Source organism: Crinia signifera, chromosome 11, assembly GCF_055691185.1.
Source record: "Crinia signifera chromosome 11, ASM5569118v1, whole genome shotgun sequence".
Taxonomy (NCBI): Eukaryota; Metazoa; Chordata; class Amphibia; order Anura; family Myobatrachidae; genus Crinia; species Crinia signifera.
In genome coordinates, this window is record NC_139227.1 from 46,693,382 (window position 1) to 46,712,856 (window position 19,475).

At 45.4% G+C, this 19,475-nt stretch overlaps 1 protein-coding gene across 1 annotated transcript; it reads right to left on the minus strand.

Annotated features, from left to right (window-relative positions):
* Positions 1-321: 321 nt before the first annotated feature.
* Positions 322-19,005, minus strand: LSM14A (LSM14A mRNA processing body assembly factor). Its single transcript, XM_083165123.1, has 9 exons — positions 18,728-19,005; positions 7,887-8,050; positions 6,862-6,994; positions 6,395-6,574; positions 6,242-6,319; positions 5,212-5,394; positions 4,887-5,058; positions 2,731-2,989; positions 322-1,924 (listed from the first exon to the last, which is right to left on the minus strand). Exons 1-9 carry the CDS (start codon positions 18,846-18,848, stop codon positions 1,901-1,903), a joined length of 1,314 nt encoding a protein of 437 aa, XP_083021249.1. The 5' UTR covers positions 18,849-19,005; the 3' UTR covers positions 322-1,900.
* Positions 19,006-19,475: the final 470 nt, after the last annotated feature.

Consider the following 19,475-nt stretch of genomic DNA (forward strand, 5'->3'; position numbering starts at 1 on the left):
GTGCCATGCATTGTATCCTCTTTACCGTACACTGAAGCTATACATTACGGGGAGAACTTTACTTCATAACATCTTTGGTGAAGGTGACATGTGTCAATAGAACATGAAAAACTTTAATAAGAGCAAATCCATGTAAAGGGTTCTACAGCTGAGCACATACATTATGGTTACATTACAGCACATCTATAAACTGGATTTGCCTGTGGCTGCTTCAAACTACGACAGGCCTGGTGTCAAGAGTAACCAGTGAGGCTGCGCTGGTCGGTGGTCAGACAAACCATGCAAGACAACAGACTTATGGTCTTCTACGGATAACAGAAACTGAGATGACCATATGGAGCATAGTGAACAAAGGAATGAAACCAAGACCCACAGAAGGGTCTCGTCTGTATTCGGTAAGCGTTTTTTCTGGCTTTCAAATGCACAAGGAGCGCTGGGTCTGTGCACCTACAGTAAGCAGGACCAGGCTACCTACCGCAGTGGATGATGCACCGTACTTGGAATAATGTTTTATGATCATTTTTTAAGCACAAAGAAACCAAGTGAACTAATCTGATCACCGTATAATGTATCCCTGTATGAAAATAAGTTAAACCTTGTAACAAAGTGTGCAAAGAGAACGGCTACCAGCACAGGAGGTACTTTACCCATGTGATGCTAGAACAAATCTTCAAGTCTCTATTTAGACACGCGTTTGCAGCTGTACTATAAGGAGATGCTGATCTGTTCACTAATATAAGCTTTCAATGTAAATCCTTCACTTAGGTCTAGAAAGGGGGTTTGCGACAATAGAAAAACCAACAGTCTCCATTTAATTCCAACCAAAGGGTGAATCAATACACACACAAGTATCTATTGCAATTAAAGTGTACCCGTTCAACTACACACAATGCAAGTATTGTGCAATCAATCAATACTTCTGAAAACACGGCCTATCCGCTCATGGGGAGCTAGTGACACAGAAATGACATCACTAGTTCCCATGAACAGATGGATGCCATCAATGCGTGTAAGCCCCAGGGCGACTTTAAGGTCAAGGCTACTTCTGACATGTGCACGGTTTATGAAAGTTGGCTAAGAACTGGTAACAAAGTTTAACGCAATGCCTTTTATCTCTGCCTATAGAAAGTGTGTACATCTAAATGGAAGCATTTCAAAGACAAAAAAAATAAAAACCTATTGGCCCAGAATTATATCGACTTGTACAACCCTATTACAGGCTCAGAATACAAAACAGCAGAAAGCCCTGCAAGTCTTTGGCAGTGGGATTTATGCAAGTTCACAATTATATAAAAGTGTCCCTGGCGTTGAAACAGTATTACGCTATGTTGTACTATAGCCAACTTTAATGTGCTGCTACTAGAAGGAGGTTGAGCTCTTGGGACAAGAGGACTTGAGCATAACAAGGTGGGGGTCAAATCACCCTTTAAATAAAGAACAAACTTCAGGAGACCAAACCTCACAGTATTAACGGCATTCTGTAGAAATATCCGAATTATGTGGAATTAAACAAAAAAAAATCCAAACTTAAATTTCGCCGCACTGTCCTGTTAGACTGTGTATACCAAAATTACTTCAGTCTTCTATTTCAAATATATTTAATGCTCAACATTTTCAAAGCTGGCCTTTGTTTTTCAAAAAGAAAATGGCAGAACCGCCAACTGTTCCAGATCCTTTAGTGATGCAGGGGCCGCGGAACGTAAGAAATGGGCCATTCGGCAAGACCCCGCTGCACTGAAGAAGCTCCAGTGAGGCAGTCCGACCCCCTCCCACCCCAGTGCTGGTGACAAGATGTACAGCAAGTCAAACTTCATTCTTCACAAAAGACGGAAAACGAGTTCTCTGGACTGCGAATATTTTTAGGTTTTTGTATTTTTTTTAAAAAAAGATTCAGCTGCATCTAGGCAGCCACCTTGTTGTCTTTCTGCAGAGAGAGGAAAAAAAAAAAAAGAAACCATTATATACTGATCTATAACCACACTGCGGTAACATCACACGCATCCTAGAACATTAGCGATTTCTACCCAACAGCCTAAAGGAACAATAACCATTTGAGTGCCAACATCTGAGAAATATGCAATATATCGGATAAAAATGCCAGCGTCACTCACATTTGTTATATAAATTCAAATCATAATAAAAAAAGAAAATGTGTAAAGATTCTATTTCCTATATAAAAAAGGTAACATTACTGGTCATTATGATGATTACAAATGTTTGCTTGCCAATTTTCACACCAATTTTGAGAATTTCACTTGGCACTCAAAGGGTTAAGCGAAAATTTCTAAAAGCGGCGAAGTTGTCCATCGCAACCAGATTCTGTCTATCAGTTTATAAGATGCAATACAGAAATTGTAGACAGAATCTGGTTGCTATGGGCAACATCAAGCTTCATTTTAGAAGCTTTAGTATATGTACCCTATTGCATTCTTTCACTGTCATTAGTTCATAGAATATTTAGAATGATAACTGTAATGAAGGCTGTCAGGGCCAGATGTATAAAGCTTCAAAAAAGTGATCACTTTTCAAACCCAGCATGTGACACGGCAGGTAGGAGCTGATTGGCTGGCTGGCTATCACTCTCCGTTTTATAAATCTTTGAAGCTTAATACATCTGACCCTTAACCTTTAGCTTCCTAAAAGAGGACCAATCACAACACAACCCTGCAGCTCGGATAGAAAAGGTTCATGGTGAATCCAAGAGTTATTGTGAGCATTATTTTTACTCACCCTGTACTCGTAGTCTCCAAATTCTCTTCCCCCACGTCCTCCTCCTCCTCTGTAGCCACCGCGGTAACTTCGAGGTGGCCCAAAGGCACCACCTCCGGGAGGGCCTCTCCTCTCGCCGCGGCCTCTGCCTCCACGGTACCCCATGCCCCCACCACCTCCTCTACCTCTGTAACCCCCACGACCTCTGTTTGAACGCAGAGGAAGCCCAAATGTCTCTGCATTTATTCTCCTTTCCTCAGCCCACGTGGGTCTTCGATCTCTGCAATGATCCAAACGCAAAGAAAAAAAATGAAACCAATACATATATCCAATCACAAATTCACAATGCTGACACCAATCCAATGACCAGCCTTGTAATAGTTACACCGTGTAAAAGCTGATCCTTTACGTGTGAACGCAGCCAATCATTCCCCTAGGAACCATCACCTTATGATTATGGCCAGACCTCATGAATGACATTAAAGCTTTGTACACACAAGGGCCATTTCAGCACATATCGCTGAGCGACCATATTGCCAGTGATGTTTGTGCTGTCGGCGATAAATCGTCAGGTGCGCGCTCCCGTGTGCAGCCACTGATGGTCGCAGGAGCTTGCTCCTGCGATCAGCTGTTTCCCTGCCTCTTCCCCCAGCAGAGTCTCCTGTTCATCAACGACCATCTCTGGTCGCTGATGTACAGGAGACACGGAGCAATATATCTCCGTGTGTACACAGCTTAAGGCGGTTAGTAAATGGTCCCACAGCGCGTAGGTAACATTTGCAGCTTAAGAAACCAAGAAAATGATGGTACGTTCATGGCAGCAGTTAGCATAGCGTCCCTGTCAGAATCAGCGTAGTGTTCCCACGGCCGTTGGGCTACGCTAGCAGCGTAGCTTAAGCTGCCACCGTGAAACTACACAAGTAGTCAGTCAGGAGTCCATGTTAGTATCAGCATCATGTTCCATCCCGTTTGTGGCTAGCCGGAGCGTACGCAGTTAGCGTAGTCAGTCTGCACTTATTACATTGTGTGGGAACCATTGACCATTTTATCCTGCCTGGCATGACAGGTGGGAATGTGTTCCTGAAACACCCCCACTATCCACGGCAGCCTGAAGCGTGGCTAGCCCAGCGTTATGCGTCCTCCCGACCTGTTCATACCCCCACTATCCACATCGGCGTGGAGTTGATTTTATAAAGTGTGGCGAGCGGACGCGGAATACATGTGAAGTAATCCGCGTGCGCTCACCTCACTTTATAAAATTAACTTCACGCCGACGTTGATAGTGTGGGTATGAACAGGTCGGGAGGACGCGGAATGCGTGCGCTCGCCACGCTTTGGGCTGCCGTTGATAGTGGGAGATTGAAATGGAGGCATTTGCCTGTAGGTAACATGGAGCACGCCTTTATTGTGCATGAGACGCACTTGCGGCCGAACCACCCCTTTGTGCAGGAGACGCATGCGCTATTGAACCCCTAATCCTGTCGGCAGGGTTCCGTACCCTGCCGCAGTACTTGAGACGCTCCTGCATCTCAGACAGATGGAGCGCCTCTCCACCGGTGTCCCCCAGCGGAGAGGGGATCGTGCCGGCGCTGTGTGAGAGGCGCTTAGTAGGCTTGCTGGGGACATAGCTGCAGCTCCCATGGACAGTACGGTGAAGACGCTAACTACGCAGGGCTGCCGCGGAGACACACATACTACACTAGGCAGCCATTGGGCTACGCAGACAACGTAGCTTAGGCTGCCGCCGTGAAACTACACAAGTTTCAAAATTAGACTAATAATTATCTGTGACGTTATAACTTGGTATTCATGATCATTACCTATGAAATGTCTATGCATTTTTAAATCTATTTTAGAATTTCTTCAGTTTTAGACCATGGCAGGAAAAAGACTACTAATGCATTCTGAGTTAGTATTTCAATTGCATGTGGTCTTTTCGGGGATTGACAACCCCCATTATCAGCTGCTGCTTTTTTTTTTTTTTTTTTTTTTGAGTGAGGAGCCCTAAAGGTAGCGCCCGTCAAACTGCCCTTGTGACAGTTAACTCTTAATGCATTCTGAGATTTGTAGTTCCACAACAGGAAGGGTGCGTGCCTAAATCTGGAGATTGGATGGCTACATTAAGGCCTCCATGTACAGAACCATATTCCCAGGGACTGATAATGCAGAACATTCACCTGTTATCGTCACAAGAGATGTTGTCGAAGAAAGATTTGGTTTTATCGTAATAAAGGCTCGCTGCTGCCGCCGCCGCCGCCTCCTCCTCTTCCACATTTCCTTCACTGTTCTGAGTGTCTACCCCGGAGTCCGCTTTATCCTCCCCATTCACTGGCTTCTCTGGTTTGTCATCTGGAACAACACACGTGGACAAACAGATCAGCACACACACGTACTGGAAAAGTCTAGAGGCAGCCAAACCCTCCAACAGAGGTTATAACAGCTCACAGCACTCAGGTGGGGGGGGGGGGGGGGGATCTATCTGCTAATGTACTGAGCACCAACCTTTTAACTTTAGTTTATTGTGAAATTCCCGGTCTATGTCCTCTTTGTTGAACTGTGCATTAGCGCTCTCAAAGTCAAAGTCTTTTTCAAACTTCATAGGCCCATCCCGCCGAACGTTAAATCTTCCCCGGCCTCCCCGGTGACCACCTCGGCTTCTTCTAGGGGGAGGGGCAGCTAGTGCCACTGGAAGAGTTTAAAAATAAAAAAAATTACGATTGGCAAGAACCATAGAAAATGCGGCTTACAGAGGGCCAGCAATCCGGCAATAAGTTCCATCTTCATTTTAGCTGGTTTAAAATCCGACTAACAACTGGCATTATAAAGAGGGTGGCGGGCAGTGGAATAAACTACATTTAATGTACTTGGTGAGCGGAGTGTGGGTAATAAACAGGAGCACAGTATATCAGTAAAATCCCACCAGGACTTTTTGCTGCAAACACTGGCAGGTCATGTAGCAAACCATGCAGGATCCAGGCTCTCATTAAAGTATTCCAATAATAAGTTAACAACTGTAGCCATAGATTCTAGATAACATACGTACTTAGGATTCAGGGGGGCAGATGTATTAAGCCTGGTGAAGAGACAAAGTGGAGATAAATTGGAAGGAGATAATGCACCAACCAATCAATTGTTTGAAAAGTGACAGTCGGCAGGTGCGTTCTCCTTCCAGTTTATCTCCATTTAATTGCTTCACCAGGCTTAATAAATCTGCCCCAATGTTAGATGTATGAAGCAGTAATAAAGGGAGGAGTAGTGGCCCATGGCAACCAATCAGCTGCTCTGTTTTATATTATGCAAATTAAAGATGTTACTTCAGTGCTGATTGGTTGCCATGGGCCATTTCTCCTTCCTCATCACTGCTTAATACATCTGCCTCCCTCAATCTTTTGGGCCACAAGGTGTACACAGCGCCATACATGGGGTAGGAATAAAAATAATTCACAGAAACAGTGTATGGGCGGGCAAGCCGCATTAGTCCCTACACCTGTGCGAGGGAGCAGGTCCCAGAATTAAGCACACAGTGCCTCACCAGCTTGTCTCTTGTTGGGATCCGGTTTGTCATTCCTGAGGAGGTCTATGTCGGGTCTCGGAGCTCTGTGCGTCTCAACTGGAACACAAACAACGTGTGAGGTTTCCGCTGCATGTAGGAACTCTGTTTATGTAGACCAGCGGCGTGTCTCACCTTTCCTCTGTTCTTGGCTCTCCAATGTCTTTTGGTTGGTGAGCGGCAGAGATCTGGAAGTTACCGGACTTCTCCTGCCAACTGCTGCCACCACCGGTGCCTGTACTGCAGGGGCAGTCTGGACGCCCTGTTCGAGCGTAGGACTCTTCCGTAAGGGGTCTAGCAGAGGACTCGAGCGACCTGCAGACAGAGAAGAAAAACAAAAACTCACAGCCTAATAACAACAGCAACGTGCGCAGGAAATAGCTGCCACAGGGTCATTAATCGCAGTGAAATGCCCCTGTCAGGTTCAGTACCCAAGCATGATAAAAATCAATAGAATTGACCAGAGTATTTAACCCAGGAGCTACATCCCTGCGATGCTAAAGGAATCGCCCCAATGTATCTAATGCTCATGTTCCCTGAAACACATGAGCGTTATTTTTCTGTTGGAACAGCGGCTACAGAACAATCAAAATAATCCCTACCGACTCCGACGGCTCCAAACTGCTGAGGCACCAGGGGGCTGGAGTTAAACTGGCTGTACGCTGGCATCCGGTTGAATGGAGCATAGGAGCTTACAGTCTGAAATGAAGATGATACGGAAGGCCCTAGAGAGGACTGAAGGGGAAAACTTAAAATTACTCACTAGTGCATTACAGGCATGTGGACATTATACATATAACCATTATCCCAATCACAGGTGAGAATACAAGCTAACCAAACTACTTCGTCCATGTACTGTATGGAGAAACCGCTCTCTCTGCATGAGCGAAACACTTATTGTACCCATTACTCAGTGAAGAGAGAAGGGAAGGTTTAGGATCTACAATGATTCCCCCCAATTCCCCTAAGTTAGTTACATCATAAATGTATCTATACATCACCTGTAATATGTAGGGTACTCAGTGTTTTTTTTTAGGACAGTGCACTTTTTATATTAGAAATTTACATTAAAAAAAAAAAAAAAAAAAAAAAACCTTTACAAAAAAAAAAATAAAAAAAAATTGCACACTACACTAGGATTACGCCTATTAGACATGGTCATACTCTGCTGTGCCCATTACATATTCTGCCGTAATTACAATTACACATTATACCACACACCATAATGCCCATTACACATAGTGGCACACACTGAAAGTTCTCAATGGCATATCAGTGCGGTGGTGGGCAGCTTAAGGGCATACAGTGCCACAAACAAGAAGGGCAGGGTGCATTTTGAGGTTTTTAAAATGGGCAGGGTGGGGCACCCTGCAAAATTAGCTTAGAGGGAACACTAGTACTTCTATATGCTACGTTACAAGGTACTAGGGCAGAGTGATATGCAGACATGGCCTTATATCATTCAGCGCTGCTCTACATAGGCGGCCAGGTGAGGTTGGGTAGAACCAGCAGATAAGGAGATGACTCTCTCTTAGGAAAAGAACAATGCAAATAGACACAGAGTATTTGAGGGACGATCCTAGCGTGGAATAGTCAGTATCTGGCGCACAGAAGACCGAATACACACCTGGACTATTGCAGGGTCTTGCGGTAAGGAGCACTGGGGTTTAGGGGGTTCACATACGGTGAGGTCCTTAATATCACTCCCCCGGAATATGATGTACTCGAACACTTCATCTCTGGGAGGAATAGGTCTGTCTGTGGGTCGATCCTCTGTTCCAAATGAACGCACTGGATGGGAAAACCAAGCATAGGAATCAGTGATGCACCAAACACATGAACACGGCATTTCCCTATAAGCCTGCAAATACAATGTGGAACGAATACCGGTTCTATAGAAAGAGTAATAAATGGGGTCATAGGGAGACTGGCAGGAAGTGTTGGGTACAGGCCAGTGCGGTATAACAGACTGGGAGGAAGTGTTGGGTAAGGCCAGTGCAGTATAGTGTATGCCCCCTGGCAGGAAGTGTTGGGTACAGGCCAGTGCAGTATAACCGACTGGGAGGAAGGGCAGTATTCAATGAGGCTGATTCGCCATGTTTTATGGCGATTGTGCTATTTTCGTGCTGTACGGCAATTTTTTTGACTAAAACGGTGAATCACCCTATTCAATGACCAGATGGCGAATACATTTCAAGGTTTTTATCGCCATGATTCACAGAGTAGCAATCGCTATCTTTTTATGGTGAAGTGGAACGTGAACTTTTAAAATAAAGTGTTTTGTTTTTTACATTTGGTGTCAAAAAAAAAAATCAGGAATTTTATTCTGAGGAGGGGCATGCTATTTTTATTCATGTGCTGTAAGCACATGAATATATATTTAATTTAAAAAATATATATAGCAGCAGGGGGCCGGGAGCCGAGCCGCTCATTAGATAATCATATATTCACTGCACCCGATCATTACATATGCACGATCGGGTGTAGTGAATACCTGGTCCCCTGTTGGCTATCCCGGGGGGCAGCCTGTGCTGCCTGGCTCCCGGGGAGCCCACCTCCCCCCCACAAACGTTCTGGGCAGGCATCGCCGCAGGAGTTAAAATTCGCCGGTCAGGGGCAGTGAGCCCCTGACTCGTTGAATACTGGAGCCGGCGAGTGCAGAGGAGAATGTGTTGAAAAGGTGGTATTAAAACTTAACTTTTAATATTACTTTGCAAAAAAAAAATTGTGTTTACACATAATTAGTCTAAACTAATTGAAAAAAATATATACACATGAAGTTAAAACACAACTGCAAAAGAATGTCACACCCCTGTCTGTGAAAAATTATCACTCAAACATCAAGTTATTGCGTCAGTGATTTGAATCCATATTCACAGGACATCAATGTCAAACGTTTGAAAAAAATAAATACAAGCTTAAACCGCCAAGTTCAGATTAATTAAGCATATTTGCCAATTATTTTGACATATCATAACTTTAGTTCTTAGAGTATGCAGACTTATTGCTGGGACTGAGTTGTTTAGTATAACAATTTGTGCTTTTGGCAATAAATATTGCAACAGTAGCAGACAAAGATAGTTATGAGATGTAACAATGTTGCATATTGGATAACAAGCCTAGCAAATAAGACTAGAGATATGTGAACTTAACACATTGCCTCCTATAATAGTTTAAATATGACTTAGCTGTGTATATCAATTATACATTAATTCAAACACATTTGCGGTTATTAAGTACCGTGTTTCCCCGATAAGACAGTCTTATTTTTTTTCAACCCACAAAACACCATAGTCCTTATTTTCAGGGGAGGTCTTATTTTAATACATGCCCCTGTCCTCCTTTTAAACATGCCCCCAGTGCTCCTTGTAAACACGCCCCAGTGCTCCTTGTAAACATGCCCCCAGTTAAAGAGAGGGAACGTACCGTAGCCTCCTTTACACACCTCTCCTCCTCTCTGTCTCATCAACGCCAGCGCTCCGTGCTCTGCTGCAGCCGCGTGATGTGCGCGGCGACGTCACGTGGCTCCCGCAATGCATCATCTGTAGAAGCTGGAGGTCTCTAAATACCTCAGAGATGATTGAAAATCACCTGGAGGTTAGCGGAGTCTAGTATTTATTGTTTGCAATCCACAGGATTGAAATTTGAATCGGCCTTATTTTCGGGGGAGGTCTTATTTTGGACACATGTCCAAAATCTGGGGGAGGTCTTGTTTTCGGGGGAGGTCTTATTATCGGGGAAACACGGTAGTAGTAGTAGTAGTAGTAGTAGTAGTAGTAGTAGTAGTAAAGAAAGCCGCTTAAATAGACAAGTTATTACACAGGTTTAGAACATGCCGTTAGCCATCATTCTTGCGAATAAAAAAAAAAAGACTGGGAGGAAGTGTTGGGTACAGGCCAGTGCAGTATAGGGGATGCTCCCTGGCAGATGGGAGGAAGTGTTGGGTACAGGCCAGTGCAGTTTAGTGTACGCTCCCTGGCAGATGGGAGGAAGTGTTGGGTACAAGCCAGTGCAGTATAGTGAACGCTCCCTGGCAGATGGGAGGAAGTGTTGGGTACAAGCCAGTGCAGTATAGTGTACGCTCCCTGGCAGATGGGAGGAAGTGTTGGGTACAAGCCAGTGCAGTATAGTGTACGCTCCCTGGCAGATGGGAGGAAGTGTTGGGTACAAGCCAGTGCAGTATAGTGTACGCTCCCTGGCAGATGGGAAGAAGTGTTGGGTACAAGCCAGTGCAGTATAGTGTACGCTCCCTGGCAGATGGGAGGAAGTGTTGGGTACAAGCCAGTGCAGTATAGTGTATGCTCCAATAGACTGGGAGCTTAAGGGCGGGATGTACGAAGCATCTTATCCACATTGCGGTATATTGCACTTCTCATTGTGCATTAATAAAGGCACCAAGAACCTTCCTCGTGATAAGAGCTGTCCGTTACAATGGAAGGGCTTCCTAGTTTAGGGCCCCTAGTCCTGCTGCACAAGTGTAGTGTGAGGCGGTGGCTACCTTGGGTGCTGGGAGTGATCCCATTGGTTCCATCAGAGGGAATTGCGGGAACTCAGTACATATGGAAAATTCAAACAAATTCTCCTCCGACCAGCGACTTCCCCCTGCCTCCTCTCCAGAGTGTCATTTTCACCAGCGACCATCTCTGGTCGCTGATGAAAACGGGACACCGAGCAATATGATCGCTGAGCAATATATTGCCAGCGATCATATTGCTCCATGTGTATACAGCTTAAGACGCAATAGAGCAATGATGGAATCTGATCCCTGCTTCATTTGTCGAAGCTTTAGGAAATGTTCCCATAAGGGAACTGGACTTCATCTCCTGATGAAGTCCAGCCCATATTTGTAGGGCATAAGAGACGAAACGCAGAGATAGCAGCCCGTTTCTACCCCAGCACTTTATCCATGTAAGCTTGTTTTTATTTATTTTTCACTTTAAATAAACTCCACAATTTTTAAATACGGTACGCACAATACTTGTATCCACACTTTTGGATTTCTACTTATTACACTAAAGAGCGCTGTTTCTCATTCTTTCTCATTACATACATATATTAGGGCGGAGTGAAAAAGTTTAAATTGAGATATTCAAAATTGGCTAGTGTGAAAAGTGGTGACTTGATCGGAATAAGAAACTTGCAAAAGAGTACGAGCTTGTCCTAGTGCAATGTTACTGACTGGCAGGAGAAAAAAAAAATTCCCTGATAACTGACTCGTTTTTATGGTCACAATTGTGACTATTATGTGTTTTCACCCAAAAAGGTTTTTTTTTTTTTGGAGAGGATGCTCTAATTGAAGTGTCCAAGTAAAAAAAAAAAACTTGTGGCAAAAAATAAGGGTAAATCCCCTTTGTTTGCCATTAATAGATTAGTGCAGAGGTTCCCAAAGTTTTTTGATCCACGGCACCCATTAACCATTAATAATTTGAATAGGTCCTGGACCACCAACCAAGGGCACCCCTGCATGTGTCCCAAGGCACCCCAGGGAGCCACGGCACACAGTTTGGGAACCACTGGATTAGTGTCTTCTAATGTCCAACTCTTTACTGAATGCTACAGTAAGTTCAGTAAACAATGCACTATGCTCTGTTATTTAGGTACAGTTTTTTAAACACTTCTGTTAACGGTCTTTAATTGTAGCAGTTTATTTTAAACATGAATTGGTCTGAAAAACTGTTTTGCATCCCCTATTCTGGGAGCATGTGCCAGAAGAGAAAGGTGGGCAATTTGGCACTGGGGGAGAGATACTCATAGGAATGCAAGAGTATTACAGGTCTGAGAAGCTGGAGCTGCTAATGAGAAATGGTAAGAGACCACTTTTGAAACAGGGATAGTTTGTTGACAGTTCATCATGTCGACATATCCATGAAGACATACTGAATGTCAACATGGTCACTGTCGACAAGTCATACCACACCCATATGCTATGCAAACTGTCCAGCCAGAATTCTAAAATGATATATATTGTGTATTGAAAGTAATAAGTCAACTGGATATGCTATTGAGTTATTCATTCTATCAGTGGTGTCCAGCAGTACATCCAGTATATGCCAAGCACTGTGTTAATCACTAGGAAGGATTGATCAGCAATACTTTATTTCCTTGTTATGTGCTTACTGGCCCAATTTAATAGTCTAATAATAGTGGACATCAATCACAAGTGGTTTGTATAAAACTGAACTCAAAGCACAACATAAAAAAAAACAATAGACAATACTGTATGTGCAACATCTTTGAAACCTGTTATGAATCAATATGTTTTGATTCAATGTTCTTTATTTTCATTTTTCTAGACATTAGATTTGTTTATTACAGCATAATGCTCTTTAACATATTAACCGTTAATATATTGCCTAATGTTTTGCATAATTATATGCTCTAATGCAGCCCAATCATGTTCCCAGCACAGGGGATGCAAAAGAATTTTAAGACCAATTCAATCAATTAATAATGATTAAAATTATCTGCCACAATTAAAGACAATAAAGAGAAGGGTTTAAAATACAGAGTATCCCCTTTTGCAAAATGCTCGGGACCAGAAACATTTTGGATAACTGATTACTGTATTCTGTATTTTGGAATATTTTCATATTGGAATGCAGTATGTTGCATTTATTTTGTATAAGAACATCAAACACATGAAATGCAATATTTTATTTGTGCATGAAACAAGATTTTAAAACATGAAACAAAGTTTGTGTACAAGCTCAGACACCGAATATGAATGCCAAGCAATCGTGTCCTTGCTAATTTTTAGTGCCAGTTACATGTTATTTACCCAGTAGTGCCAGTTACAGATGTAGCCAATAGGTTTTTAGCAAAAAATAAAAATACATTTTGGAGACTATGGTTTTCAGACTAATTTGGATAACTGATATTTGGATAAGGGATACTCAACCTGTACCTAAATAACATTGCATAGTGCATTGTTTACTGAACTACTGTAGCATTCAGTAAAGAGTTGGACATTAGAAGACACTATTCTATTAAGGGGGAAACAAAAGGGATTTACCCTGATTTTTTGCCCCAAGTTTTTTCTCTTTGTCATTTCAATTATAGAGCATCCTCTCCAAAAAAACCTCTTGGGTGAAAACACACAATATTCACAATTGTGATCATGAAACTGGGGCAGTTATTTTTTTCTCCTGCCAGTCAGTAACTTTGCACTAGGACAAGCTCATACTCTTTTTACTATGCTAAAGTATATTAATGAACCACTGTAAGATGTCCGACAATTTAAACTAGATTGGAGCTTATTCATACGTTTCGTTATTTTCGGTACTTGTTTCCTAGCACGGCCACCACGATTTCTATCGTGGTGGTCGTGTCGGAAAAAATCGTGTCCGTCGGGTGCATACCAAAACGCACACGACGCGATGTACCCGATTTCTCCATGGGCTTCAATGTTAAAATAATTTAACATTGAAGCCTATGGAGAAATCGGGTCCATCGTGTCCATAGACTTCAATGTTAAATTATTTTAACATTGAAGCCTATGGAGAAATCGGGTCCATCGTGTCCATAGGCTTCAATGTTAAATTATTTTCACATTGAAACTGAGTCCATTTAACATAGTAAAAAATGGTAAAAGGGCCAATATGGGCCATTTCTCATTGGGTATGGCCCCGTCATGTGTGTAAAAAATAATGGCCCCCCATTGTGGCCGCCACCCCCACGATTGACGCGAACCCGAAGCGTGGCGAGCGCAGCGAGCCCGCGAGGGGCGGCGGTGCGCGTCCTCCGACCTTTTCATTCCCCTACTATCCACGTCGGCGTGGAGTTGAGAATAGATTAGTGTGGCGAGCGCAGCGAGTCACCGAGCCCGAAGCGTGGCGAGCGCAGCGAGGGGACGCTGATACCTTCACAGATCCCTGAGCCCCCTCGCGGGCTTCACAGGTATCAGCGTCCGCTCGCCACGCTTCGGGCTCGGTGGCTCGCTGCGCTCGCCACACTAATCTATTCTGAACTCCACGCCGACGTGGATAGTAGGGAAATGCAAAGGTCGGAGGACGTGCACCGCTGCGCTCGCCACGCTTCGGGTTCGCGTCAATCGTGGGGGTGGCGGCCACAATGGGGGGCCATTATTTTTTATACACATGACGGGGCCATACCCAATGAGAAATGGCCCTTATTCGGCCTTTTCCCATTTTTTCCTATGTTAAATGGACTCAGTTTCAATGTTAAAATAATTTAACATTGAAGCCTATGGACAAATCGGGTCCATCGCATAGGCTTCAATGTTAAATATTTTAACATTGAAGCCTATGGGAAAATCGTGGGCATTGCGTCGTGTGCCTTCTTAAGGCACACGACCGACGCGATGTACCCGAGTACTGTTTTTTTCAAAGGAAATCGCGGGCATTTCGTGCCTTAAAGTTAAGGCACACGATGCCCGCGATTGTGGCCGTGCTAGGAAACAAGTACCTTATTTTCATCTAAAAAGGGAAACTTTAGGTGTCTTGCCGTAACACAAGATACTGACTTCGAGCAGGCATGTCCAAAGTTCGGCCCGGGGGCCAATTGCAGCTCGTGCTGTCATTTCAAGCGGGCCGCAGCTCCAGCTAGAAGCGGGTGGAGCATCAGATGCGGAACACACAGCACTTAAGGTGGGGCACCGGCGAGCATGCCTTTACCTTGCTGTCTGCAGCAGTGAGGAGGTGCCGGCCGCCACATTGAGATGGGTTTGGTGTCTTTCGGGTGAGTATGAATCCAACCCCTGCAGCTGCAAATTTATATCACCATCCTCCGCAATCACAGTGACAGCAGTGTGTGGGGAGGGGGTGCAGCAAGGGGGAAGCTTGCGCTCATAACATGCAGAGTGGAGGAGGGCGGCAGCAGGAGCCCAAGCATCTCCTGTCCTTGCAGTACCTGCTTTGCCTCTCCATCCTCTGGCTCACACAAGGGGCTGGGAAACACAGAGAAGGGAGGGGGCAGGCAGGCAAGATACAGTTAATGGAGGCAGTGATGGACATTCAGAGAAGGGGAGACAGGCTGAATGGGTGCAGAGTGGGGAACATACACTGAAGGAGGAGCAGGCTGAGAAAGAAAGATGGTCAGGCAGGGGAATATACAGTAAGGGGGCAGAGTGGGGGACATACAGTGAATGGGGGCAGGCTGGAGGAAATACAGAGAAAGGGGGCAGTCTAGGGAATATACAGTGAAGGGGCAGGCTGGGGGACAAAGTGAATGGGGGCAGAGTGGGGGACCATTCTGATGCGATTAATGATTCAAAGAATGTCGGTCCCCTCAAATTTTCATCTCACCAAAACTGGCCCTCGTCGCAAAAAGTTTGGACACCCCATGACCAGGGCCGAAACTAGGTGTTTCGGCGCCCGGGTCGGCAGTCATTTGGTCGCCCCCCCCCAAAAAAAACACCAAAACAAATCACTGCCTTGGGGACAGGCAGCGGGGGTCCGGGGACTGGAGAAGGTTAACTCCGGCTCCTAGCGCTGCCGGGCAGTGGGCGGGAGGTAGATTTTGAAAAGACTTGCCGGACGCTGATTGGCTTAATTCAGCCAATCAGCGTCCGGCAAGTTTTTTCAAAATCATCAGCGCTTCCCGCCGCCAGGCAAATAGCGAGCGGCTGTGTATGTGAAAGCTGCCGCTACATCAGTCCCTGGACCCCCGCTGCCAACATACCTGTGTGCAGCCAGCAGGGGTTGGCAGCATCCAGGGGTCCAGGGACTGGTGTAGCGGCAGCCTTCACTCACTCCGTCTCCTAGCGCTATCTGCCTGGCGGCGGGAAGCGCTGATGACTTTGAAAAGACTTGCCGGATCAGCGTCCGGCAAGTCTTTTCAAAACCTGCTTCCCGCCCACCGACCGGCAGCGCTAGGAGCCGGAGTTAACCTACCAGTCCCCGGGACCCCGCTAGGACCTGGCATTAACCCACCAGTCCCCGGACCCCCGCTGCTCATCCCAGGGACCACGCTGCCGGGACACCACCCTAGCGCCCCCACCCTCCAGCGCCTGGTGCGCGTGACCCCCCTAGCCACAGCCCTGCCATGACAGAGCAAAAAGCGTTGGTTTGTTTCTTATTCAGGTCAAGTAACAACTTTTCCACACTAGCCGATTTTGAAAATATATACACCAGCACCTTGATAAAGAAAAGCCTGCAGGCTTTGAAACGTCGGTTAAAAGCCTGCAGGCTTTTTTTTTTTTTAATCAAGGTGCTGGTGTGTGTCTAGGTATGTATAAATGTATGACAGTGTAGTCACTGTATCCCAGTACGTATCATGTATGTATGAATGATAGTTGAACCCCTGTATTATTGTTTATTTATATGGACCACAAGAGTTCCACAGCACCTAATACCCCTTTCACATCGCACTTTTAAAACGGTAAATTGCCGTTTTTTTCCCTTTTTAAAACGTTTAAGCCTGCACTGTGAATGCACCACAGCCGATTTACCATTTAAAGTTAACTGGCATTTCGAACCGTGTAAAAAGCAGAGTCCTACACGGTTCCTTGCCGTTTTTTGTGCAATGTGAATGTGTACAATGCTATGCATTCACAGTGCAGGCTTAAACGTTTTAAAAAGGGAAAAAAAAACGGCAATTTACCGTTTTAAAAGTGCGATGTGAAAGAGGTATAAACCGGTATTTAAAACGGTAATCTGCGGCAATGTTAAGGCTCTGACCCGTTTTAATTACCGTTTTAAATACCGGTTTTTAAAACGTGTCGGCGATGTGAAAGTGGTATTACAATACATAAATAAGCTAAACAAGACTTTCAGTACAAGTACATGGTATATAAAATATAGTTACCGTATATACTCGAGTATAAGTCGACCCGAGTATAAGCCGAGGCACCCAATTTAACCCCAAAAAACTGGGAAAACTGATTGACTCGAGTATAAGCCTAGGAGCCAAAGGAGAGGGGGAGAGGATTTATGGGGAGAGGATTAGGTGGAGCGGAGGAAAGTGGTAAAGATGCCAGAGCCAAAAGTAGTACACACCAACAGCAAAATAGATAGCAGCACAGGTAACGGTCGGAGGCTGGCAGGAGGTCTAGCAGCACAGCAGGACCTACCACAAGATACATCACGACACAGCCCACTGACTGACAGCAGCCAGCAGCTTCAATCGGATGTCTGCACACTACAATGTGTGTGCTTCCAGGCCACTCAGTCTGCCCACCTCACCCTCCCCTGCTGGTGGAACTCTACTGGCATCTGTAGTTCCCCTTCTCCCCCCACTCTGTGGGACCTGCGCTGCTGCGGAGTACCTGAAGTGTGCTGGGGCGGTGGTGCTGCAGCGCCATGCGAGACGCCATCCCTCCCGCAATCGCCCTGGGCTGCTCTCCTTCTCTCCCGGCGGCTGCAGGTAGTCAGGGCTGCGGCTTCCTCCTTGTGCTGCTGTGTGACCCGGAGGTGGACTGTGCGCTCCTGGACGCGGCTGCTGGGCTGCGCCGGAGGACTTGTCAGTGTGAGTGGCAGCCTGCGCACATGCCGGGTCCCACCTCTGGCAGCTTCGTCCTCCCGTCTCCCCCGCAGTGTGACCCTCACTCGAATATAAGCCGAGGAGGGCTTTTTCAGCACAAAAAAATGTGCTGAAAAACTCGGCTTATATTCGAGTATATACGGTACATCAGGAGACAGGACACTGAAGCAACTATTAAGAAGCAACACTTAAGCGATTTGGGCCAGTTTCACCTGATTGTGCTGAGAAATCCTCCAATATCGCATTTGGCGTCCCATCCGATGTATGGCCATCCAATAAGGCTCAATGGGGTTTGGACGGCCGTACATGGCTACAGATATAGATATTCTAAGAAAAGAACACGAGGACAGAGGGCCCTGCTCGTGACAGCTTACATAATCTATACTAAAATACTTTAGAATGTATGTAGGATAGTCCTAGTAACCTGATAAGTTATGTAGGTGTAGTTCCTGGATCCTAGGTCTGTGTGTATTAAAACGTAGTCCTTGTATCATATTTATGTATAGTCCTATTATGTGTCAACCTATTTCCTGGTATGTATGTGTAGTCCGTGTATCATGTATGTTTATAAGTATATAGCCCCTGTATCAGGAGACATACTTATGTATGTCTCCTGTGTCATGTATGTTTATAAGTATGTGTATTATAGTCCCTATATCCTGGTATGTATGTATGTATTGCCCCTGTATCATGTATGTTATGGGATGTGTATATAGGATACAAGTCCATGTATCCTGGTATGTTTATAAATATGTATGATAGTCTAGTCCCTGTATCCTGGTATGTATATGTTTTCCAGTATGTCTGTATCCCAGTATGTATGGTCCCGATATCATGTATGTACGATCCCGGTATCGCAGATAGGGCACAGGCAGCGGCAGAGGACGGGGCTGAGCACTATCTCTGGTTATAGGAGCCCCAGTGACCCCTGGAAGTCACTCCCCAGCCCCGGCGCCTCCATGTTTGTCGCTGTGACAGCCGGATACAGGGCCACCCACCACCCGCGGTCCCCCCTCCCTCCGCCGTTACCTTTGGCCAGGGCCACGGTTGAGTTCTCGGTGTCGATGGTGTAGAGGATGCCCTCATATCGGATCTCCGCCTTGGAGATCAGGCTGATCTTGCTGCCGATGTACGGCGTCCCCCCGCTCATGGTGACTCCCCGGCCGGATGGATGCGGATTGCCGCCGCCCGGGTGCTGCCTCCGTCAGCTGTACCTTTCTGCGCTTTCCGGACAGGGCCTAAAGCAACATGGCCGCCGCAGCCTTCATCTTCCTGCGCGGGGCACGCCGGGAGCTGCGGGCACGCTGTCCTCTCGCGGGAGCTGGCTGGCTGGCTGGCTGTCCCGCGCGAGATGCACACTGCCAACCAGCGCCTTAAAGGGACATTGACACCACAACATGACTAGCCACTACGCTGCTGTGGTGCACAGAATAATCACTGTAAAATGACACACGTATATGTAATGCACTAGGAATTTATTGTAATGCTTGGCTACCTTTGTCTTTTGTAGGTTACGTTCTCTCGTCTCGTCCAACGATGACTGTTTCTTTTTCGGTAAGTATAGACGTTTTCTTTTACAATTTTTTGTATTTATTTATATGTAAAACGATTAGATTAGCAACATGTATTACTTTCCAATTTTCACAGGTTACACTGCAATAAGTCGCAACATATATCAGTTCAAATTACAACCTATACCTTTTTAACGAAGAAAAAAGAGAAACAGGAATGTCCTGTTTACGTGGGTTCACCTATAGTTATAAAAATTCTAATTTTT

Coding starts and splice junctions, on each gene's coding strand:
- LSM14A (XM_083165123.1), bottom strand. CDS start 18,848: ATGAGCGGGGGGACGCCGTACATCGGCAGCAAGATCAGCCTGATCTCC. Junction 8,051..18,727: donor AACCGTGGCCCTGGCCAAAG/GTAACGGCGGAG, acceptor TTTCCCATCCAG/TGCGTTCATTTGGAACAGAG. Junction 5,059..5,211: donor CAATAAACTAAAGTTAAAAG/GTTGGTGCTCAG, acceptor GTGTTGTTCCAG/ATGACAAACCAGAGAAGCCA.